At 42.8% G+C, this 21,518-nt stretch overlaps 2 protein-coding genes and 1 long non-coding RNA gene across 11 annotated transcripts in view; all 3 read left to right on the top strand.

Moving 5' to 3' along the window:
* Window positions 1-7,052, top strand: part of LOC118788797 (syntaxin-binding protein 5-like) — a 131,631-nt gene extending 124,579 nt beyond the window's left edge. For 6 of the 9 annotated variants that reach the window (XM_036544888.1, XM_036544884.1, XM_036544886.1 and 3 more), the window contains 7 exons: window positions 1,245-1,343; window positions 2,382-2,621; window positions 2,978-3,341; window positions 3,785-3,950; window positions 5,206-5,317; window positions 5,585-5,805; window positions 6,590-7,052. In XM_036544888.1, coding sequence (XP_036400781.1) covers window positions 1,245-1,343; window positions 2,382-2,621; window positions 2,978-3,341; window positions 3,785-3,950; window positions 5,206-5,317; window positions 5,585-5,805; window positions 6,590-6,631 — 1,244 coding nt within the window. In that variant the 3' untranslated portion in view covers window positions 6,632-7,052. The remainder of the gene's footprint in view (window positions 1-1,244; window positions 1,344-2,381; window positions 2,622-2,977; window positions 3,342-3,784; window positions 3,951-5,205; window positions 5,318-5,584; window positions 5,806-6,589) is intronic. The other 3 variants (XM_036544892.1, XM_036544891.1, XM_036544889.1) reach the window with 1 other exon arrangement.
* A 4,043-nt stretch (window positions 7,053-11,095) lies between these two features.
* LOC118788776 lies at window positions 11,096-14,497 on the top strand. Its single transcript, XR_005005433.1, has 3 exons — window positions 11,096-11,157; window positions 12,891-12,985; window positions 14,467-14,497. It is a non-coding gene; the product is annotated as an uncharacterized LOC118788776 (long non-coding RNA).
* A 2,146-nt stretch (window positions 14,498-16,643) lies between these two features.
* LOC118789256 (interleukin-18 receptor 1-like) lies at window positions 16,644-20,681 on the top strand. Its single transcript, XM_036545600.1, has 7 exons — window positions 16,644-16,788; window positions 17,403-17,471; window positions 17,581-17,710; window positions 18,250-18,398; window positions 18,706-18,861; window positions 19,227-19,379; window positions 20,240-20,681. Exons 1-7 carry the CDS (start codon window positions 16,644-16,646, stop codon window positions 20,581-20,583), a joined length of 1,146 nt encoding a protein of 381 aa, XP_036401493.1. The 3' UTR covers window positions 20,584-20,681.
* The last annotated feature ends 837 nt before the right edge of the window (window positions 20,682-21,518 follow it).

Genomic DNA, 21,518 nt, shown 5'->3' with positions numbered 1-21,518 from the left:
ATTATTGAAACGCTGCACTGAGCCACAGCGGGTTCACCACGATAATTAAAGGTCAATTAAGAGCAAGGGGAGTGGATCGCGTGTCCCGAGACACGCAACAGGAAACGCGGCGGAAGCGAAAAAAGGGCAAATGACACAAACCCGTGTAAACAGCCTCTCCCAGGTGTGCGTGCAGAGGCCCGCGGCGTAGGCATCGCGGATGCTCGATCCGCTGGGAAACGTTCGGGAAGATGCAGATTGGGTTGCGCACAGAGAAGTGTTCGAGTCGTTATTGAGTCGTTAGGGTTATTGCTGTTTTTTAGGTTTCTTTTTGTTAATCAGGTAATCCGATCATCTGAGCATAGGTGGTCATTTTAGCAGGCTCTGTATGTGGCTTTCGTCCTCGTCTCCTCACTCGTGTCTGTGTGTATGTTGCTGAAGCATTGCCCTCCACTGCCCCCCCCTGTCCCTGTCCCAATGCCCCCACCACCCCTTACCCATACCCCCCCCCCCCCCAACCCTGCCACCCCCCCCCCCCCCAGGGTCTTTGTGTCCTGTCAGGACGCCGCTGTGCGTGACTTTCATTATCAAACACCCCACGGGCCCCATCAAGCACACACACACTGAAGTGACACCCGCAAGTGTCCTGTCACATTGAAGCCCTTCAGCTCAAGTCAGAAAACACAACAAAAAAAAGCAATTATGTTTCTCCAATGTTTACACGTCGTAACCAAGATGGACTAGTAAGGCCGTGATTGCTTTGCCTGGGGATACTAATACCTCATTTATCAATCAACCAAATTAGAATGCCTGCCAATATAAGCTAAATAAATGTTACACCCCTCAGTTTTTCATCTGAAACAAATGACTGAAGTTATACTTGGAAAAAAAAAAGTTTGTATGCATTTGGTGATTCATAATCTTTTTCTGAAGCCGAAGATTTTCTATCTGTGTAACTGGTTGCAGTTTTTAGAATTTATTGTGATTGTTAACATGGTATCCTAGCTGTTGGGTAGTCTGTTTCTGGTGATATTGATTCAGTCTTACCCACGTGGCTGGAAGTCCAGTAGTTTGACTTAATGTGCGAAAAGCCATCCCTGTCTTAGAGTGGAAGGAATAGCCATAGACCCATTGTGTATAACCCAGCCAATGGAGTATAGCTGTCTTACTCTTCTTTCGCAGCTCAGCTATATTTTCTCTCTCCCCTCTCTGTGATCGTTTGGTACTGCCTACCTGTCTGTCTCTGGGGTTGGGGGTGTGAATAGGTTATGCTTCCAGGAGGGCAATGCTTCAACAACTACACGGAGTCAGTATGTACTCTCACGATGAGCACCACACCACCGTCTACTCCTGGAGCGAGAGAGGTAAGGGCGTTGCCAGGAGCGGCTCTATCCCGTGGCTCACAGCTTGTTTGGTCATCCTCGTCTGCTGAAGTCCGGCTCCTTGTCCTTGTCCAGTGTTGACAGGTTGCGACCTTTGGCTGAGTCAAACTGAAAAATTACATGTTGTATATTTCACTGCACCATATTGCGTGGCCGTACTAGAGCAATGTGTGTGTGTGTGTGTGTGTGTGTCCACAGCAGGTCTGCAGAGTCTGTACTTAGGTGTCTGCATGATTTTGTAGTTTTTTCACACAATGTTCAGCGTTTTGTACGTTTTACTTGTTCAGTATTCGGAGAAAAAATACACCACCCACAGAATTGTCGTTTGAGGTCTAGACAGTCACTCAAGAGGGCTGCAAGATTCATTGCCATGCCATCCTCACCTCAGCAGAGCAGATGCCTGTCCCAGCGTTACACGTATCCTCTGAGACATGAGTATGATGTAAGGGTGGCATTCTGGAAGGGTTTAAGGCTTTGACATTCGGCTTTAAGGAAAGCACCGTACATAACCACAATGGTGTCAATCACACCAGGCTCTAGCTGTCATTGGTTTGGCCTCCAGCTCTGTGGAAGCACAGATTTGCATGGGCACAGATACCCATCACATAACCTGACTATGGGCGCTATGGAAGTTAATGAACTGGCCTGGGAGGTTCCTTCTGTTTGTGACACATGTAGCATATGGACATATGACATATGACAGAGTACGTAAAGCTGTGAGGGTGTGCGTCTGTATGTGCATGCGTGTGTTGTTCCCAGTAGGTTAAGATAAGGGGTACATAAGGGTCAAAGCTGTAATGAACGTGTGACTGGTGTCTTTCTTCAGTGTTGTTTGGTGCAGTCAAACTTTCTCCCAGACGCTTCTGTTTCCATCCAGTTCATTTCGGTCTGAGCTGTCTCCGCTTCCTGGTGTGGATTGACTATGGAGGAGCGTGTGACCTCACGGGATTGACAGGTGCTGACTCCGGTCTGTTTTCCCCACCCTCTCTTGCCCCGCCCCGCCCCGGCGGGCTCCCGCAGAGAGCCGGGAGAACTCCTTCAGCCGCTCGCGGAGCTCCAGCGTCTCCAGCATCGACCGCGAGACCAAGGAGGCCGTCACCACGCTGCAGTTCATGGAGTCCTACGGCCGCAAGACGGACGCCCTCCCCTCGCCCTGCCTGTGGGTGGGCACCAGCCTCGGGGCAGCGCTCGTCATCGCCCTCTCCGTGCCCACCGACGAGGAGGACCGGCTGGATGAGCCCGTGACGGTGTCGCCCTGCGGTGAGCTGAGAACCGCATTGCATTACCTCATTGGCATCTTATCCAGAGTGTCTTACAGTTTTTTACAATGTTGTCTAGGTGGATATTTACTGAGGCAATTGTGGGTTAAGTGCCTTGCTCGGGGTACAGCAGCAGTGCCTCAGCAGGGAATCGAATCTTTAAGTTACAGGTCTTGCTCCTTAACCATTATGCTATACTGCCGCCACAATTGTGACATCTAACAATGACACAGGACCACCACAGCATGTCACAAAAGCAAGTGTATGGTGTTTGATCCTGGAGTATGACTTTGGACTGATGCAACATCTGTGGCCTGTCTCCTCTTCTCTCTCCTCTCTGCTTTCCTTGTTAAACAGCCACAGTGCTGATGCTGAAGGGCTCTGTCCTTCGGTTTGGGTCTCTGACCTGTGGAGGCGCTCTGATCCCCAGCCCTTACGAGGTGTGGCGGGACCCTCATGCCTCCGAGGACCCCGACCGCCTCCGCCGGCGCAAGCTGGTCAACTTCTCCCCCTCCTCGTCCCAGGAAGCGGCCGGAGACGGCCACCTGGCCGTGGTGTGCTCCGAGAGGCAGGCCAAGGTCTTCCTCATGCCTGCCCAGACGTGCCTCTTCGTCCACAACATCACCGAGTCGTCCTTCGTCCTGCGCGCCGACGTCGTGTCCGTCTGCAACAGTGTCTGTTTGGCCTGTTTCTGCGCCAACGGTCACATCATGACCCTCAGGTACTGAGCCCCGTGCTTACAACTGGCCAGGTCACGACCCTCAGGTACCAGCTAGCCACCCCCCTTCCTTCCTTCCTTATGCCTGGTCATGACCCTGTATCCTTTCCTATCTTACAACTGATCGGGTCATGAGCTGATGGTACTGAACCCCATCCTTTCCACCCTTTATGATTGATCAGGTCATAGCCCTCAGGTACTGAACTGTCTCCTTTCCTCCCATGTGAATGATCAGGTCATGACCCTCAGGTACTGAACTCTATCCTTTCCTACCTTAAGGCTGGCCAGGTTCTGAACCCCCTATTCCTCTGTTATGATTGGCAGTTGTGTCTCTCTCCCTAGTGCAGATGCCCCTTTGGCCTGGTGTGTTTCCCTAGCCGATGCAGTTTCCTCTTTGCGCTGGTGTGTGTTCCCCTCCTCATGCAGTCCTCTTGGTGTTGTTGCAGCCTGCCCAGCCTGCGCCCCCTGCTGGACGTGAACTACCTGCCCCTGACGGACATGCGCATCGCCCGCACCTTCTGCTTCACCAACAGGGGGCAGGCCCTCTACCTGAGCTCCCCCACCGAGATCCAGCGCATCACCTACAGCCAGGAGATGTGTGACAACCTACAGGTCAGTGTGTGTGTGTGTGTGTGTGTGTGTGTGTGTGTGTGTGTGTGTGTGTGCGTGTGTGTGTGTGTGTGTGTGTGTATGTAGCTATTTTGTCACAGAGAAGGGTACTAACCTAACTGTAGTATAAAAGGATAAAATTTAAATAGTGATGTAACCTTTCTTAGGTTGCCTTGGGTGTCTACAGCAGAAATTGATGTGGCAAAAGCTAAATAAAATCCCAATCAAACCCTTGTTTTTATCTTCAAGGTTCACTCTGGAACTAAATAAAGAAATAAATAAGCTGTGAAATGCCATGGGTGTCAGGTGCAGTTAGAGTCAAGTCCAAATGGAACTCACAGGCACATAAATGCATACACATGCACCGAGCAGACACACTCACACAAACTCATGCATACCGAACGTACACACACACACACACATACACACATAAGCACACTCTCACACACATACCCACACATACTTATGAAAGAAATAATGGATTACCTTATTTAACATATACATAGACCTGTATGTACTCAGGAAATTGGTATTACTTCACCTCAGGAACACATTGAGACAAATGTCATTGATCATTCCAGTACAAAACCGGCATATGCGGTGTGCTATTCTGGCCTCCCACTAGGTGGCAGTATAGCTATCCTTAAACACTTACAGAACGTTACTTACACATTGATGGAATACTACTAAAACCTTTTTTCACACCTGTATAATGATCATCATGTCCAAGTCATTCAGTCAGATTTTGACATGTTATGATAAGCCATGTTTTGTCGTGTTCAAGTCCAAATAATCGAATCTAATCTAATCTAATACAAATAAATAAATTAATAGATTTGATATGAAAAAGTTCAGTATGTGGCTTAATCCATTCCTAAGGTGATCCCTGTGCTAAAACAGAACATGATGTAACTGTACTGAAAGTCACTGGGCCTTTCTTATTTATCTCCAGCTAGAGTTTATCCTCACTTCAAAGTTCTACCCTGTGTTTCTGATTCTGTGATGTGTGTTCTCTGTTACTGCCATACTGTAACAGATATATCATTTGTTATTAGAACAATAATTGTTTTTGATACTTTGACTACTACTAATAATATTAAGAAGAAGAAGAACAAGAAGAAGAATAATAGTTATATCATTTCACGGTCATTTTGTGTGATGTACTTCAGTTATTAATTGATGATGGGGGGATGGATCCAATTGATTGACTCGCTGGTTGACTTAATGGCTGAATGATTGATTGAATTATTGATTGCAGGAGATGCTGGGTGACTTGTTCACGCCAGTGGAAACACCTGAGGCTCAGAACAGGGGCTTCCTGAAGGGCTTCTTTGGGGGCAATGCCCAGACCTTCGACAGAGAGGAGCTGTGTAAGTGCGAGGAGGGGGGCACAGGCTTTGCATGTCTGTGTGTGTGTGTGTGTGTGTGTGTGTGTGCGTGCGCGCGTGTGTGCGTGTGCATGTGTGTGAACGTATGTGTGCGTGCGTGCAAATTCATGTAGGAGTAGCTTTACTCAAGAGTAGTTTTAAGAAAAAGCAGAAATGTAACGTCATAACCTCACAGAGGTTACGTTTATAATCGATGATCCTCAGAAAGGTTACCTTAATGGTAATGCCACTGCACTGTCTCTGCGTCAGTCGGAGAGGCGGCGGCAGGGAAGGCGTCCCGGAGCCTTGCCCAGCACATCCCAGGCCAGGGAGGGATGGAGGGCATGAAGGCAGCAGCCGGAGGGGTGGTGGGAGACCTGGCCCGGGCCCGCATAGCACTGGACGAGAGGGGCCAGAGGCTGGGAGAGCTGGAGGAGCGCACTGCCCTAATGATGTCCAGCGCAGAGCTGTTCTCCAAACATGCCCATGAGGTAAGCGCGGTCTGCTTTCCGCTTTCTGATTGGGCCAGCTCCTTAGCTCCACCTATCCAATGAGTCAGTCAGCATGCCTTTGAAGCTGTTGAAGCTGTTCCCCCATACAAAAAAAAATGTTGGTGAAACAATATATGATTATGTATGATTATAACTTGTAACAGAAACTGTTGAAAAAGTGAATAATGTGAGCTGACAATATTATGGAGAATAGAGGCTGGAGCAGAGAGTAGTACACACACTGGCCCTGAGGTGAGCAGACCAGCCAAGCACAGCAGTGTCAGACATGCAGGGGGAAAGGAGGGGGAAGCAAGATCCTGTCCTCTTCTGCTTGGTCACACACACACACATACAGATGCATACACATGGACACAGACACACACACTCATACACGCACATATACACACACACTCTGTCTTTCGCACACATACTTAGAGGGCAGAAGGGAAAAAGCTGAAGAACATGTACTAGGAAGAGGACTTTCTTCAATGGGAAGGGGATTACAACTGTCTGATTAGTTGATCATTTTCTATTACCAGAAAAGTAGAAAGGGCAAAAGAAACTGAACTGTAATATATGTCTTCCTTTTAATTCATTTCAATTAATGCATGGCTATCACTCACCTTTGTGCCTACTAGAGTGTACTGTGACAGTTCTACTCTGAAGGATGCTATGCTATGCACAATCTCATTGATGACAGTTTAGGAACCATTTATTAAAGTTATCACTATTTGACTAGTTGTATTATTTAGTGCTTACATTTACTGTTTTTTACCTTCCACAGCTGATGTTGAAATGCAAGGACAAGAAATGGTATCAGTTTTAAATCCTGGATGAGCGGAATCAGCCCTCTTCGCAGGAGGACACAGGGCTATGAAACAGAGAGAGACACAAGACTGGTTTGTGTTTCTGTTCTTCCCGGCAATAGCCGGAGCGGGATTCCCATCGATTGGCAGAGCTTGAGGGGATATGGACAGATGCCATAGACTGTGAAAAGATGGACGCAGGTCAACGGGTTTGTGAAATTAGGGCCCTTGGTGTTCCCATTCCTCGCTGGACTAGGTTCATTTCTGTTTCGGGATCCTATCACCAGAAATGACTCAGTGGATACTGTAGTAAGATAAGAAATAAGCCAAACTGCATGAAATGGGAGAATACTGAGACAGAAAACTGCCATATTACAAGCAGCATGTTTAACAAAATAATACAGAAATATTTAATATAAGTCAATTACAAAAACTAACTTCAAAAAACTATATTTTTCGAAATCATACTAAAAATAAGATAAAAATGAAGGACAAATGTATAACTCAATTGCTAAAAGGCCAAAATATTCTGGGTTGTTTAATTAATTTATTTTTTATTTTGTTTTTACTTTATTTTTTGAACAAGTGACATTTTAGAATACTGACATTTGGTCTTTTCACAAGGCTTCTATTAATGCTTGTATAAACACTCAATCATTTTTGCAAGAACAGACCAAGATAAGACAGATGTCAGTCTGACAACACCTACATACTCAAACAAACAAAGCCTATTTTTAAAGTGCGGTCACAGGTTATTTACAAATTATACACGTTAGTTTTGCACTTAACCTAGTAATCATTTGCGTTTTATCAGCTGCAAAAACTTTTCTCTTCAAGGTTACTCTTCGCATAAAAAATAAACCCTCTTCTACAAACACATGAGGTCTGAAATTTGTTTCAGATGTACGTGAACAGTTATGGAACAAAGGTTGGAGGAAATATGTAGAATGCTGTTTTGTTAATATAGATTCATAAGCGTATATATTCAATGTGCCATAACCTAGACAGGTGAATTCCAGTTATAAACTAGAAAATCTCATGTTGTACTAATAAATTTCCTATGTAACAGATGGAATAAGCCAAACATTTGAAATGGCCTTTAATGGATATCTGGATGTGTGTCAGTGTTCGGTTTTGTTTGTTTCAGATTTGCTTTATACACACACGTATAATTAGTTGAGTAAACCTGTACAGTAATCAGATCTGTTTTGTTTGTTTGTTTGTTTAAAGGCTAATATCGGAAGTGTAACTTCCTGTGTACTTGGACATTCTGAAAGACAATCCATTTTTGTTTACAATGTTTTGCAAGGTTTTACTGTTGTAACTTGCTAGCTAGCAAACATTAGAACTTTACTGACATGCTAACATTTTGTTTTCATTTCTGTGTTCTGATTTCACTTACTGACTTATTTATGTTTCCACTCCATATAAATTTTCTAATCAGTTTTCGGAATTTGCATTGTTTCCTGAAGATTAGCTACTAGCTTGCTAGCTAACATTTACCATTTGTAAACTCAGAAAAGAAAACCATGTACCCAGATCCAATCTTATTTGCTTTCTTAAGTGCTGCATCAACTTAAAAAGGTTTGAAAGTTGTGCATCTTTGCTACGCTGAAGTAGCTAGCTAGATGCACTGGCAACACAACTAGTCGATTTGTGTCAAAACTGCATAACTAGCTAGCTAGTTGTGTTTCTCTGATTACCAAAAAAATCGGCTATGCGAATGTGATTGCCATACTGTACCTTTAGCACTATAGATTAGCAAGCTAGCTGTGCCCTTATTTCCTACTGTTTACAGACTCTTGGTTGTGAGACATGTAGTCATCCCTAATCAGTGCTTGAACCCAGTCATGTGAACTCTAGGGAATTTGGACTGTATGTCTTTGAAAATAACAAAGCCTCACAAGATCTAAAAATTGGATCACCAGGCCCCTTTCTTCCTTAAATAACCTGTCACATCATGACAGCTCTCCTGTTGACAGATCTCCTGTTTGGCAATGATAGGTAATATAAAGAGGAGCTAATTTCTATTTTCACTGCCAAAACAAACGGAATGGAACAATTTCTTCTGTTGTGAGAGGGTGAGAGGGTTGGCTATAAATTATCATTCATATTATCAAACATCTTTCACTATTAACTCATTTGTATATCTAATAAGACGACATCAGTCAGCTGTCGGTCAGTGTCTAAAGAGTTGGAGATGATCCCAGGCCACAACCAGACCACAGTTATGTACCCAAGTTTTTGGATGTATGTTAACACAAATGAAGGACCAATAGGAAACCTTATCACTGGCCTTTCGCAGAGTACAGTGGCAATCATCATCTCTCCTCTGGATTCAGAAAATGTTTCCCGTTGATAATGACATCTACAGTGAAATACGTCTATTAATTTTTGTCTCCCTGACACAGATTGGCAAATTCAGTGGTCGCCCTCAATTAAAAAAAACTATGTTAGACAAAAGCAGCGCTTGCTTTCATTCGCAAGTCCGAAGGACGAATATTACATTACATTATTGGCATTTAGCAGACGCGCTTACCCAAGGCAACTTAAATTGGTCACAGTTTTTTTTTTTGCTATATTATCCATTTATACAGCTGGATATTTACTGAGTCAACTGTGGGTTATATACCTTGACCAAGGGCACAGCAGCAGTGCCCCAGCTGGGAATTAAACCAGAAACTTTTCAGTTACAACGTCTGCTCCTTAACCTGATCGAATCTAGTGGTTAGTGTAAGATCGGTACAGTACATGTTCAATCAATATATCCTGTTTCAAACTAGTTTCATGTCTGTTTATTTTTTGTTTCACTTGCATCGCCTTCAAAAACTTTGGCAGTATGTGATGGCACCGACACAAGGCACCAACTTCACCATTACCCATAGTTCATGGCGACAACCTCGGTACTGTAAATAAAAATGTACATAATGTTGTATATTTTATGAAATGTAAAGTTCATAAGTCAATTTCAGAGCATAAAATGTATGCGTTCAAGCTCCAGCAAGGAGTGAATTGGTCAAACAAACAACAGAACACCTTATTGTTTATAACGGGTGTTTCTGTGATTCTGTGGTTTAACACAAGGGTGTTTTTTGTTCTCCGTTTACAGTGGATAAGGGTGTCAAAAATTTGCAAAAAAATACACAATAAGTCTCAAAGAATTTAAAAAAAATCCACAAATTCCCCAACCGCCTAATACACATACAGGCTGTAAACAACATTCAGTTAGCATTACTTCAACATTCTTCTTTGAATCCCATTCCCATGTGAGGTCCTTGCTGTAAAGACTTCATGGATCATACATGCTGGCTTAAATTTATTCATTCCTTTGTAACAGCACATAACGCAAACTGCCAAAATGGACATATTCCATTCTCCAAAGACTGCAGAGCTTGAGAAAACCTATTTACTAAAGGAAGATTTTGGACAGGTTTTGTCTAAGATACTGTAGCTTGCAACTCCATGGCTGTTGTAGTCCCTGTATATTTACAAGTCTCTTCATCCATTTCCTGTCAAAGATCTACCTGTGTTCAACCTGTTGGTGTCACTAACATTAATGGCTATAAATGACAATAATATTGACTAGGTGTTTTGTTGGTATATTTTCAGTTTCATAGGAAAATGTACATCCCGTGAAAAAAAAGATACAGTTCTGACAATGGTCTGTGGCTGTTGTACCTGTGAATGGGTGGTTCTGTACCTGACGTTTCGGCTCTGTGGAAGTCAATGAAATTCTGTATTTCACTTTGTAGTTTTGTTATCAAACCATCTGGATTTATCAGAAGTGGCCGCAAGGTTTGTCCTGTTCAACTGGATTTTGCCACCTTTTGTTCTTGTTTATATAGTAGTAGTGTAATAGAGGTTACAGGGAAAAAATATGTTGATGCAAATCAAATCAAATAAACGTTGATTGATGTCCACGCTAGTCTGTGAGCTTGCTTTGTGTGCAGAAAGATCCGCGTCACATAGGTACTGGGGGTGGTTCTCTGGGGATAATACATACAGATTATCATTTACATTTACAGTACGCCTTTAGCGTTTTCGTTTGACTGATATAAGAATTAAGAACGCACACACACACAACAATATATTTATAGTTAGGTAGATTTTGAGAAAGTTGTAAGGCTGGTGGTTTACGGAGACATTCCATGCCAAACTGTTTGTGTTCCGTGTTGTTATGCATCTTATCAAAGCTCTCGAATAAACAACTGTCTTCACAACGAAAGAAAGTAATTGTATCAAAGCCGTACCACCAGAAGCTGAGTATTGCATTCTAACCCATATATTTCATTTTCGAATTGCTTTTCTAAAAAATGAAAAGTTTTCGTGTAAACTCCCGCAACGCAAGTGTGCAGTTAGTGGCGCACACCGGAGTTATCACATTGCCTACACATGACTGAGCGGTTTTGAAAGATTGGTTATCAGGTTGCGTCATAGACTCCCCGAAAAGGGAAGAATAAAAAAACTGAAAGCTTCTGAAATAGCTATTTTTCCCCAAACGAAGTAACAGGATCCATTCTCTTCATTTTTCGCCAACAACGTTGAGGTATGGTACCATGTTATGACCTTTTGTGGCTGATCGTATCTGAATGTTTCACCTTTTAATTCTGAGCGTTGCTTTTCGTTACTTTGCTCGTTTGACTGATAGAAGAATGAAATTTACTTTAAAAATAATTTATTTTGTTACATTTGAATATTGACTTAATGTCCAGCCAATTAGGCTACCTATTTTCTGTTTAGCTCATAAAGTGTGTGTGTGTGTGTGTGTGTGTGTGTTTTAACATATGTTTTAGAGTAAGACATCACTTAGCCTACCATCGCAACAAATACTCTCTCAAATAAAATACAACAAATTAAGTGAGTAGGCTATAACTCGCTGTAGTCTCGGAGGTAGGACCAAGGCAACAGCAAATCACTGTACTTTGGCAGCTTTCATATACAGATACAAAAGCAACATGCAAACGAACAATACAGCAACACAGAATCGAAACTGTAAGTTCTGCAATTACTTCTTCTTGTTTTTACTCAAACAGAACACCATGACCTAAACAGAAGTGTATTGTTGGACAATGTATAGGCTACGGACAGGACCATTTCTTGTACAGTATAATGAAAGAGACACATATTAGCAAACTGAAGGCTGTTCTCCGTAGTGCTCTATAATCCGGCTGTATCTGAGATTTCACTGCGCTGCGTGCGTTCCAAAGGAGATGAGACAATAAGAAAATATGGAGATTGGACGCAATACAACTTATCCGCTAGATGGCCTATGACGGCTCTTTATACCTGAGTTCACTAAATAGCTGGGAAAATACAGCCCGTATGCGGAAACCAGTGATCATACTGCTGCGGATAAGAAAAAGAAAAGCTCGAAGTGTCTGTTAATGGAACGTCACCTTGCTGACACATAAGAATAGTTTTACCATTTACAGCGTAGGCTATATTGGTGTATAAAGTCAATGGCAACAGAAACTGTTTACCTTTGGGCAACACCTCGTTGAAGCCGAGCAACTTACTTTCCTCGTAAGTACTTGAATTGAGAAAGACAAAACCGGCGAAATTTAAGGCACTGCTTGTGTTTCGGAAGGCAACATAAAATAGCCTAGGTAAGTGCGAAGGTCTCTGAAATCGACGAGCTGCCCATATAATTTCGCTGAAATACACCGAGTCCATTTGTTCAAGTCAGAAAAGCTTGCCACATTTTAACTCCTAAATCCCATAAATTCATTTTGAAAACGTTAAAAAATAAAGTTCAGCTGTTGTTTAAATTGTTGTTGTTAGCGCGAATGAAATCGGCCAATAAAATGTTGCTGAATTGAATTCGAAAATGCTTCAGAATGTTTTTGTGTAGGCCTTTAATATAAAGTTCAACAACCGAAAGTAAGGTAGAATCATAGGTCGTTATGAGCTTGGTATCGGCCAGCCAAATATAGGTCGGCTTATTAGCTGGGATTCCGGGTTTTCCCAGATGTCAGTCATTCATAAGTTGAGAATGTGATATTTTAATATAATAACAAATATAAAAGTATATATATGAATGAGTATGATATAATAAGTATGTTAAGTGATACGATTTTTTTTATATGTAAATGGGTTGGAACTGCACACATAAAACAGTTGTGTTAGAATCACCTAGGTGCTCCCACAGATTACATTAGTCTTCAGACAAGTGTAAACATTTTTGGTTTGTTTGTTTCTAAGTTCAATTGGTATTAGATTATGAAATGAACCTTTAATATGAATTGCTTCTCAGATGTGTTGATTTTTTTTCTCTTACAGACAATTCATGTCATTGAGTTGCTCAGCCTCTCCGGTCTCCATAGACTGGAAGATGATGGCCTGGCTTTTGATCATCTTTGTGTCTGCTTTTCAAGGTATTACATGCCTTGGTCTTGACTAGTCTTCTCTCTGCCGCAGGCAGGATGGAAAGGCTGCTGGTAGCGTTTGAAGGGGCTGATGTGGAATTACACAAAATGAGTGCTCAGCTGTAGCGTGTGGCAGAGGGTGCGGCTGCCCCGGGCCCACGGTTCTTCCAGTTACAAAGGGGCCCAATCTGCCTCACTGAACATGCATTTTTGTTGTTTAGTTGAATATTTTGAATAAAGTTTGTTTGTGTGTCTTGACTGCGGCAAAAATGAAAAGTCAGATTGGTTTTGACCGACCCCTAGCTAAGTTTCTCACCGCAATATTTGTTTTGAATGAGCAGAGACGCAGTAGAGTTACAGAAAATTTTATTCGCTGTCCAGTATCCTTGTGTAAGTGTACAAACAGAAAAATTACGCCCTCTGTTCGAATCCCAAAGTAGGAACTAGGCGATCGCCGGCTGTCTTATTTTATTTCCCATCACCGTCACTGCTGACGGAGCCGCGGTATTTAAAAATGGTCTAATGCAATGAGGTGTTCTGAAATAGCACACCTCATTGTAACCCACATTTCTCTCCATTCTGCCCTTCCATCTCTGTAAGTTTCCCCTTGGATCTGTCTTGCACCTCCAAACAGCCTATAATAGGCTGCATAAGGGCCCACTACAGGTTCTTGCCCCCTCTGCAATGAGCCATTGGCTCCACCCCTGGTGCTCAGTGGTGGGTTTTAGTGATTCTGAGGCCCCACGCTAAAAGTCACAACCCCCCCTCCTTGGACACTACTTCTTATAGGTGCTTTGCTGCTTGCTTCCCTGCTTTGGTGCACCACTGGTGTTACCTTCGCATATAAACCATGTGGGTGCCTCACAGTAGGACAGTATGTTTCCTCGTCTTGATCCCTGCGTGACTGCTTGGTACCATTTGCTGGTTTGAATTCTGACTGGATCCAACTCATCAGGGTGGACTGAGATTTTACTTGTTAATGGATCTAACATGTTGACAGCTTCCAGCTATACCATAAGTCAATAGCAGCAATATGTTTAAGAACTGTAAAGGTGCGTCACAGCTCATTTTCCATAACGTGTTCCTCTTAGGTTTGCTATAGGTAAGCTAGCATATATGACCGTCAGTATGATTCAGCTGATTCATTGTTCTATGACTACAAACAATGATCAATTAATTCAGCTTAATCAACTGACACTGCTGCTCTAAATTTGTTTGCGACAGGTCCTAAAAAATGAGTAATACCTTTAATTTTGGCTACACACATACACACACACACGCACACACACATTTCCAGTGGTGCTTCTACAGTAACTGATCTTCTCAAGCAAACTTATAGTAACTGTCAGTTACTATGGTGAGATAACTAACCTTGCATGTGTGCCTGCTTCTTTTCTAGTCCCAGTTTTCAGATGTGTTTTTTGTTTTGTTTTGGCACGTCACTGATTGGAGTCATCTCCTATTTGTGTGTGTGTGTGCTTGTTTCATAGATGTGAATTGCTTCTGTACTCAGCGCCCGACACCCATTTATGTGAAAGAGGGAGAGGTGGCTCTGCTGAAGTGCCCCTTGGGTGTTAAGTCCAGCGATGTCAAAGTGCTCTGGCAACGGTCCTCGCTGGACCTTTGTGATCTGAAAGAGGCCAGCAACTCCTCGCTGGGCCTGGAGGATCTGAGAGAGCAGAATGGGGGACCGGTGACGGCGGACAGAGAGAAGCTGGTGATGCTCAACGTCTCCAGGAGTGACAAAGGTTTCTACGCGTGTTCGTTGCAGTAGGTGTCTGTGACAGTCAGTCCCCGTAAGACTACAGGAGCTTGCAGGTGCTGAAGTGTGTTAGCCCTGCAGTTCCTTATCTCTTAAATTAGAGATACAGAGTGCTACTTATTCAGCACATTTTAAATTTGATTTTTCTTGAACAATCTGTGTGTTTAGATGCCATCACACTCTGGCTTGAGACATCCTGTCTTGTAACGTGTGGGTGTTTTTTAGTTGATTGCTTGTGCGATATGTTGACTGGCTTATGTGGTAATGTATAATATTATTTCACTGGATTTTGTGGTAAAGGCTGCAATGAGTCAACTGGATGGTGCAATTAATACAGGTTTTTGTGTAGGTTATTTGACTACCAGCAACCCCCTTAGACTAATCCCGTAGCTCTAATTCTTGCACAGCTTTTTGATTTTGTTTCACTACTTCTTTTTACCAACATTTTGCTGTCACATTTGCCCGAGACCGTAACAGTTTATGCTCCTGACCCCCCTTTGTTGGATTTGTGTCATTATTTGAGCTGTCAAACACCATTGTAATTAATGTGGTGCTTTAAAGCAGTGATTACAGATGATCTCCATTTTAACATGTTAACATTGTTAACAACATTCTAATAACATTCTTATTTAGGGTGTCTCTCGGTAACAGGGACGAAGCATTTTTGCAGTGTGTTAAAAATAGTTTGCATAAGTATAAGTACTCAAGCAAGCAGTTTAATTGTTTTTAGTGTAAACAACAATGGGAAATAAAAATCTAAACATTCTGGTACAAAATTTTGGGTATGAATAAAACTGAGCCAAATTGGATTGGTGGCATTTCGCCTGTTCACGTACAATGTCTCTCGATTCACGAGGGTCCTTTCCAGTAATATCATGCAATTGCCATTATAATGCAATTGCCATTGCAGTTTTTGGTTTGGCCCAGTGAAAATGCATGTAAACATCCTTTCCCACAAAAAATATTCATTGAAACAATTCATTCAAATCTTCACTGCAATGGAAAATTGTAATCTTTATGTTTCTGTTGTTATAAAATGAAATACATAATCACAGCACGTAAATGTCTGTATCTCAACACTTCGAAGAATCACAGTCAAGCAGTCAGTTGCTTATTTCACTATGTGGAAGGCTGTCAGCGATGCAAACCGGAAATGCACTAGCTTTGGGTGGAGGCACTGTATACCTCAGTAGACTGCAAGTAGTCTCACTTTTAATCATGTTTGGTAAGGCCTGTGGAATATCATAATGATGTCATTTTGTGAATTGAACACAAGCGTAGAGGTACAAATAAGCAGGACATATGCCTGAGCATGCCATGTTCGCTTTAATAGAACAGTAATGTAGGATTTGATCTCACAACTGTCTGGTTGCAAACCCAGTTCCTCAACTGTGGCATCATCACTGTCCCCTAATGGAGGATTGTTTCCTTTCCCCTGTTTAAGCAATGGAAGCAGTGCACTCCAGTATGCCTGGTTTAACTTAACAGTGTACAGAGGAAAGTGCTACACAGAGAAGGCCCTTTACTCGCTAAAATGCAGCGTAGGCAAGTCGGCTACCATCAAGTGTCCCTTGGTGGCTGATGTTCCTGCACATGAATACAAGATCAGCTGGGTGAAGGTACTGTATCAGCTGCTCTTCCTAGTGCCATGTGCACACATGCAAAGAAGGGGAGAAAATGTTTAAGAATTTAAGAAAAAAATTTTGCTGTTGTTGCTGTGTGTGTTTGTGTCAGTGTCTGTGTTGTGTTGCGATACCTGGGAGTTGTTTTCACCTTTGTTAAGAACAAATACAACAAAGTGGCAGGAAGTGGCAGGAAGAAGTTGCAGTAAATACTGGTGGAAAACATTTTTTTAAGAAAAGAAAAAAAAATCTGTTTACTAACCCCTAGGACTGCAAATCAGAAATGGGCACCTTAAGCCACATTTACAAGAAGAAACTTACTGAAAGTGATGCTGGATACTACACCTGCACGTACTCCTTTTGGAATGGAACGTTTGGAATAGAACGAGTATACAACATGTCTGCAACAGTACAGCTGACAGTGAATGGTAAGATTGTTTTTTTTAAGATTTTTTTAAGATTGTTATCCATGTCAACATATGCTGAGATAATTTTAAATAGTAGCACCTTACCAAAGATATAGTATGCATGTAATTTATATTGGGTAGTAAAAAATAAGAGGAAAAAATAGTATCTTGTTACACTTGAATGATCCTCAAACATTGACATGACCTCTTCCTTGTAAAGTTGCTTGTCTAATGTTTGTGCACTATAAAGAGTGTTCTTTATCAGTGTGAACTGAGTGCTTACTGTGATTTTTTTTCCCATAAGATCTATATGCAGTGACAGTGTCTTTGTCTGTGTGTGTGTGTGTGTGTGTATGTATATCCTGTGCAAATCATATGTTTGTATATAAAATATTTTCTAAATACCTTTTCTTTTTCTCAGTTTCATTCTTTCATGTCTCATTTACACTTTCATTTTTAGTTCAAATACAGAATACAGGACCTCTCCACAGATGACATTCCACACAGATTTTTGCTAACCATTTTTCCTGTCAATGAGTGCTTTGAAAATGTGAAAGGGTTTGCATTTCTTTCTCTCCTTTGACAGATGACACACCAGCATACCAGTGTACCAATTTCTTTCTCTCTTTTGACAGATGCCATACCTGTGCTCGATCCTCAGATTATACAACCTAGAGACAATGAATCCATTGCGGTGGATGTGGGTAAGTGAAAGCTTGTCGCAAAAAAGATGGACGGCCATGATTTGTTCTCCGGACGGTCGCAGTGCCACGTTTTGACATGTGTAATCCGTGTGCATGTGATTCATTGAAGGGAAAGTGGCTGTGATCACGTGCACAGCGGTCTTGCACAATGATCCTGAGTTTGAAGCCCTGTTCTGGCTGAATGGAACCTCCTTTGTGGATGAGGATAGCAACAGCGATGTCTTTTACAACAGCACCACGTAAGCTTCTCTGAAGTTATCAGTTATCTTTTCCCTCTACTGACAGGTAACAACACCTCTCTAACAGGACAGAAGATGCCAAGAGAGTCAATGATTCCAGGACAAACTACCTACATTTTAAAAACAGTAATGTGCATAGCAGGGGATTGTGGAAAATTGCAGAAAATGTCAGAGGCTTTCATAATGTTCAGATCACCTGGGTCAAGCATACAAAAGCAGTGCCCTGCCTGGGATTTGAATGTTACCACTGCATCATACTGCTGCCCAAGGGCAGCTAAACTAATAATGTAGTTCAGAACAGTGATTCCCAATCCTGCTTCTGGAGGCACACTGTCCTGCATATCTTCTATCTATCCTTGCTCTACCTACCTGACTGAACTCATCAGTAGCACTTTTGATTAGCTGAGCACACCTGATTTAATCAAGCAGCAAGGATAGATAGAAGATATGCAGGACAGTGTGCCTCCAGGAGCAGGATTGGGAAACACTGGTTCAGAAGGTTTGCTTCATTATACTAACCCATGTGTTTCTTTCTGCAGTGAACGACAGGGGGAAAGGGAATGGCACATCAGCGCATCGCTCGTGTTCAAAAATGTGTCCCAGGAACACCTCAACAGGAAGTACACCTGCAAATTAGAATCAACCGTCCAAAAGTTAATCAATGTGTCCATTATCCTGGTAAAGAAAGGTGAGAGTTGAGTCCCTGGTGTGTATCTGTGCTTACCTGTTTTTGTGTTAGTGCTCTATTAGATATATATATAGCGGGAGTCTTGCATGCATATTGAATAAGATGTGTGCTTGCGTGCATATTATTTTATAAATTGGGAGCAGGAGAGTATACATGCATGGTTTTGTCCTATAACAGGGGCAACAGGGGTGTGTGTGTGTGTTATTCAATAATTGTGTATGAAGAGAAGAAGGAGGAATGGATCCAGACAAGAGACAGAGGTCATTTGGCATCTTTTAATTTTTTCGAATATTTGCTTGTTTCCTAGAATGCCCGGGCGCTATCCGATCTTACTTCCTATGGTTGGGAATTGTGGGAGTTTTTGTTCTCACGGCTTCAGTGGTTATTGTGATCTACGTGAAGCTGAAAATAGACATTGTGCTGTTCATCCGGGACCTGAGGGGTGGTCCCTCCTCTGTCTCAGGTGAGGTGGACCACAGGGACATTCCCTAGACTAACAAAGTGGAGGTGGGCTTTCTCTTGTCTTGGGAGATGGTAGGCCGCAGATACCGTCCCTCTCCTGTCACAGGAGAGGCAGGTCTTAGGGACGATCCCTCCCCCTCGTGACAGGAGGGGCGAACCCAGAATAAGGAACGTTCAGCAGTTCTGTGCATCAGGAAGAGATGTGATTCATATCACTGAGCTCAGAGCAGTTATTCGGGTTAAGTACAATGAAATACGTCAGCAGCGTACTAGCAGGGATTTCCACATAAAGCAGTCAAGTCACATAAGACATTGGGAAACGCTGGAAACATGGTTACCTTCAGCCAGCATTCTATCACGTTTCAGATGGAAAAGAGTATGACGCCTACATCATGTGCTACAAGACAAGCAGTGAGGAAGCTTTGCCAGAGGAGGACAGGAGGCTGATTCATGAAGTCCTGGAGACAACTTATGGCTACCAGCTGTGTATTTTTGACCGCGATGTTCTTCCGGGTGCAGGTGAGGACCTCCACTTGTGTACTGTCTACCTCAGTACAGCAAGTTGCCTGTTATGTATAAAACTTCATGAAAAAATAATTTATAATAATTTATGCATGTTGTTTTATGCTTCATGTACTTGTTGCACTTCAAAGACATCCGTCACAGTGCGTGGTTAATAAATGATATAATAAACCTCACACCAAACATATCTTTTTGTCACCAGCAAAGTTCACGTTCCGATGTATGGCTTTTCAAATGACAAGCAGCTGTTTTTTTACATACAAACAATTCAGGGTTAGCTGTGCACTGTGTAGAAAGTCACTGGAGAGATCTCTCATAGATTTTTTTTCATATGCCATTTCACCTTTGGATGTATAAGTGAAATATAAAAACCAATGAAATGGAGGCTTATTATGAATTGTCTGTAGGGCAAGGAAAGCTATTCATTTGTCCTTTTGAATAGCAAACACGCTCATGACTTAAACAGACACTGCACATGTTGAAGAGTAAAATAACTAATTCAGTTGAAGTGTATAACAGACCAGCATCTCACAGATGTTTGAACTTGTAACCCTGTAGTTACAAGCCCACTTCCTTTAGCTCTGCTTCAAAGGAAGTCAGACTGGTAACTCAATATGCTGTTGAGTAATCACCATGTTGATTTGGAAATAAGAGTTACTGTAAGTCTGTGCTAGTATATCAGTGGCTCTAATGTCTATGTGCTGTTGTGTCATTGTCTCTATTGTCTATGTGCTGTTGTGTCATTGGCTCTAATGTCTATGTGCTGGTGTATCAGTGCCTTTAACGGCTGTGTGCTGTTGTATCTGCTGTATTTGTGGCTGTAACATCGCTGACCTATCCGTGCACCTCTGTTTCAGCGGTGGCCGATGCGGTGCTGGAGAACATTGGGAGGAGCCGGAGGCTGGTTCTGGTGCCCAGCACTCTGGACCAGGAACAGGAGGGCCAGTACGGGTTGATGAGCGGCCTGCACGCGGCGCTAGTGGACCGGCGGACCCAGCTGATCCTGATCGAGAGGGCGCCGCGCGGTCAGCTGGACTCCCTGCCTGAGTCGCTGCGGCTCCTGGCCCGGTCCAGCGGCACGGTCACCTGGAGGGACACCCGCTCCGCCCACCTCTCCTCCGCCTTCTGGAAGAAGCTGCGCTACCACATGCCCGCCAGGAGGAGCCCCCAGCACAGGTCAAATGAAATGACAATACTGTGAAGGAGATGGATGGAAAAGAAATACTCTACCGGAGCAAAGGGGCAGGAGGACATAGCAACATGCAGAATGAGGACAGGAGCAGATAGCAGTGCTGTGAAGGAGAGGAGGACGAGTATGTTTATGTGTCATAAACACATACACAACTGTGTGTAAGAGTGTGTTTGTAAGCATTTGTTTTGAGGTTGTTTTGAAAGGAGAGTTTTATATTTATTATGTGAAACATTATGTGAATCTATGTGATTATGTGAAATTATATCAAATGCATTATGCATTGATCTAGCCTTGGGTTACAGGTTGGTCAGCTAGCTATATGTATACTCTAGGCAATACAGTTTCATTTTTTTTTCTTTGAGGCTAGAGACTAGCGAAACAGTAAGTGGGTTGAAAATGGGCCATGGTGTGTCAATGGAAAGTAGCACCTCTCTTGCATTGCTTTCCTTTGCCTTTTTTTCTATACAACGTATGGACTTTTGTGCGAGGCTGTATCTGTAGTATGTCAGCATGTTTGTGTGCATGCACGTCTGTGTGTGTGTATATGTGTGTGTGTGTGTTTGTGTGATTGTGGTGGAAGAGACCTGCTGATAAAATGTTAAATAGCTGCCTGTTCAACAGTAATTGCCACATTTCACAGGAAAGCATACCACATTGCTCATTCTACGATCGGGGAAGGAGTGTGTTTTTTTTTTTTTTTTGAGAAACTGTGCTTATTTATCACACCTTGTTCATAGTTCCTGCATACGACCTTTAAATAGAGAGAGCAGGAAATTCTGGTGAAAACCACTCAGCATCCTGTTGCTCCTTTCCCTTCAGTGGGGCACACTAAGGTGGGGTCTCCTCAACCTCGGTTTACTTATCATTCATCGAGGTATTTACTTCAGCTCCTCCGCGAGGGCTGTTTCAGACTGCGGAGAATTAGCATTGGCCTCTGACTGTGA

This window comes from Megalops cyprinoides, chromosome 14 (assembly GCF_013368585.1).
Source record: "Megalops cyprinoides isolate fMegCyp1 chromosome 14, fMegCyp1.pri, whole genome shotgun sequence".
Taxonomy (NCBI): domain Eukaryota; kingdom Metazoa; phylum Chordata; class Actinopteri; order Elopiformes; family Megalopidae; genus Megalops; species Megalops cyprinoides.
The sequence above is the reverse complement of the archived record's forward strand: the minus strand, read 5'-3'. Positions and strand labels throughout refer to the sequence as shown.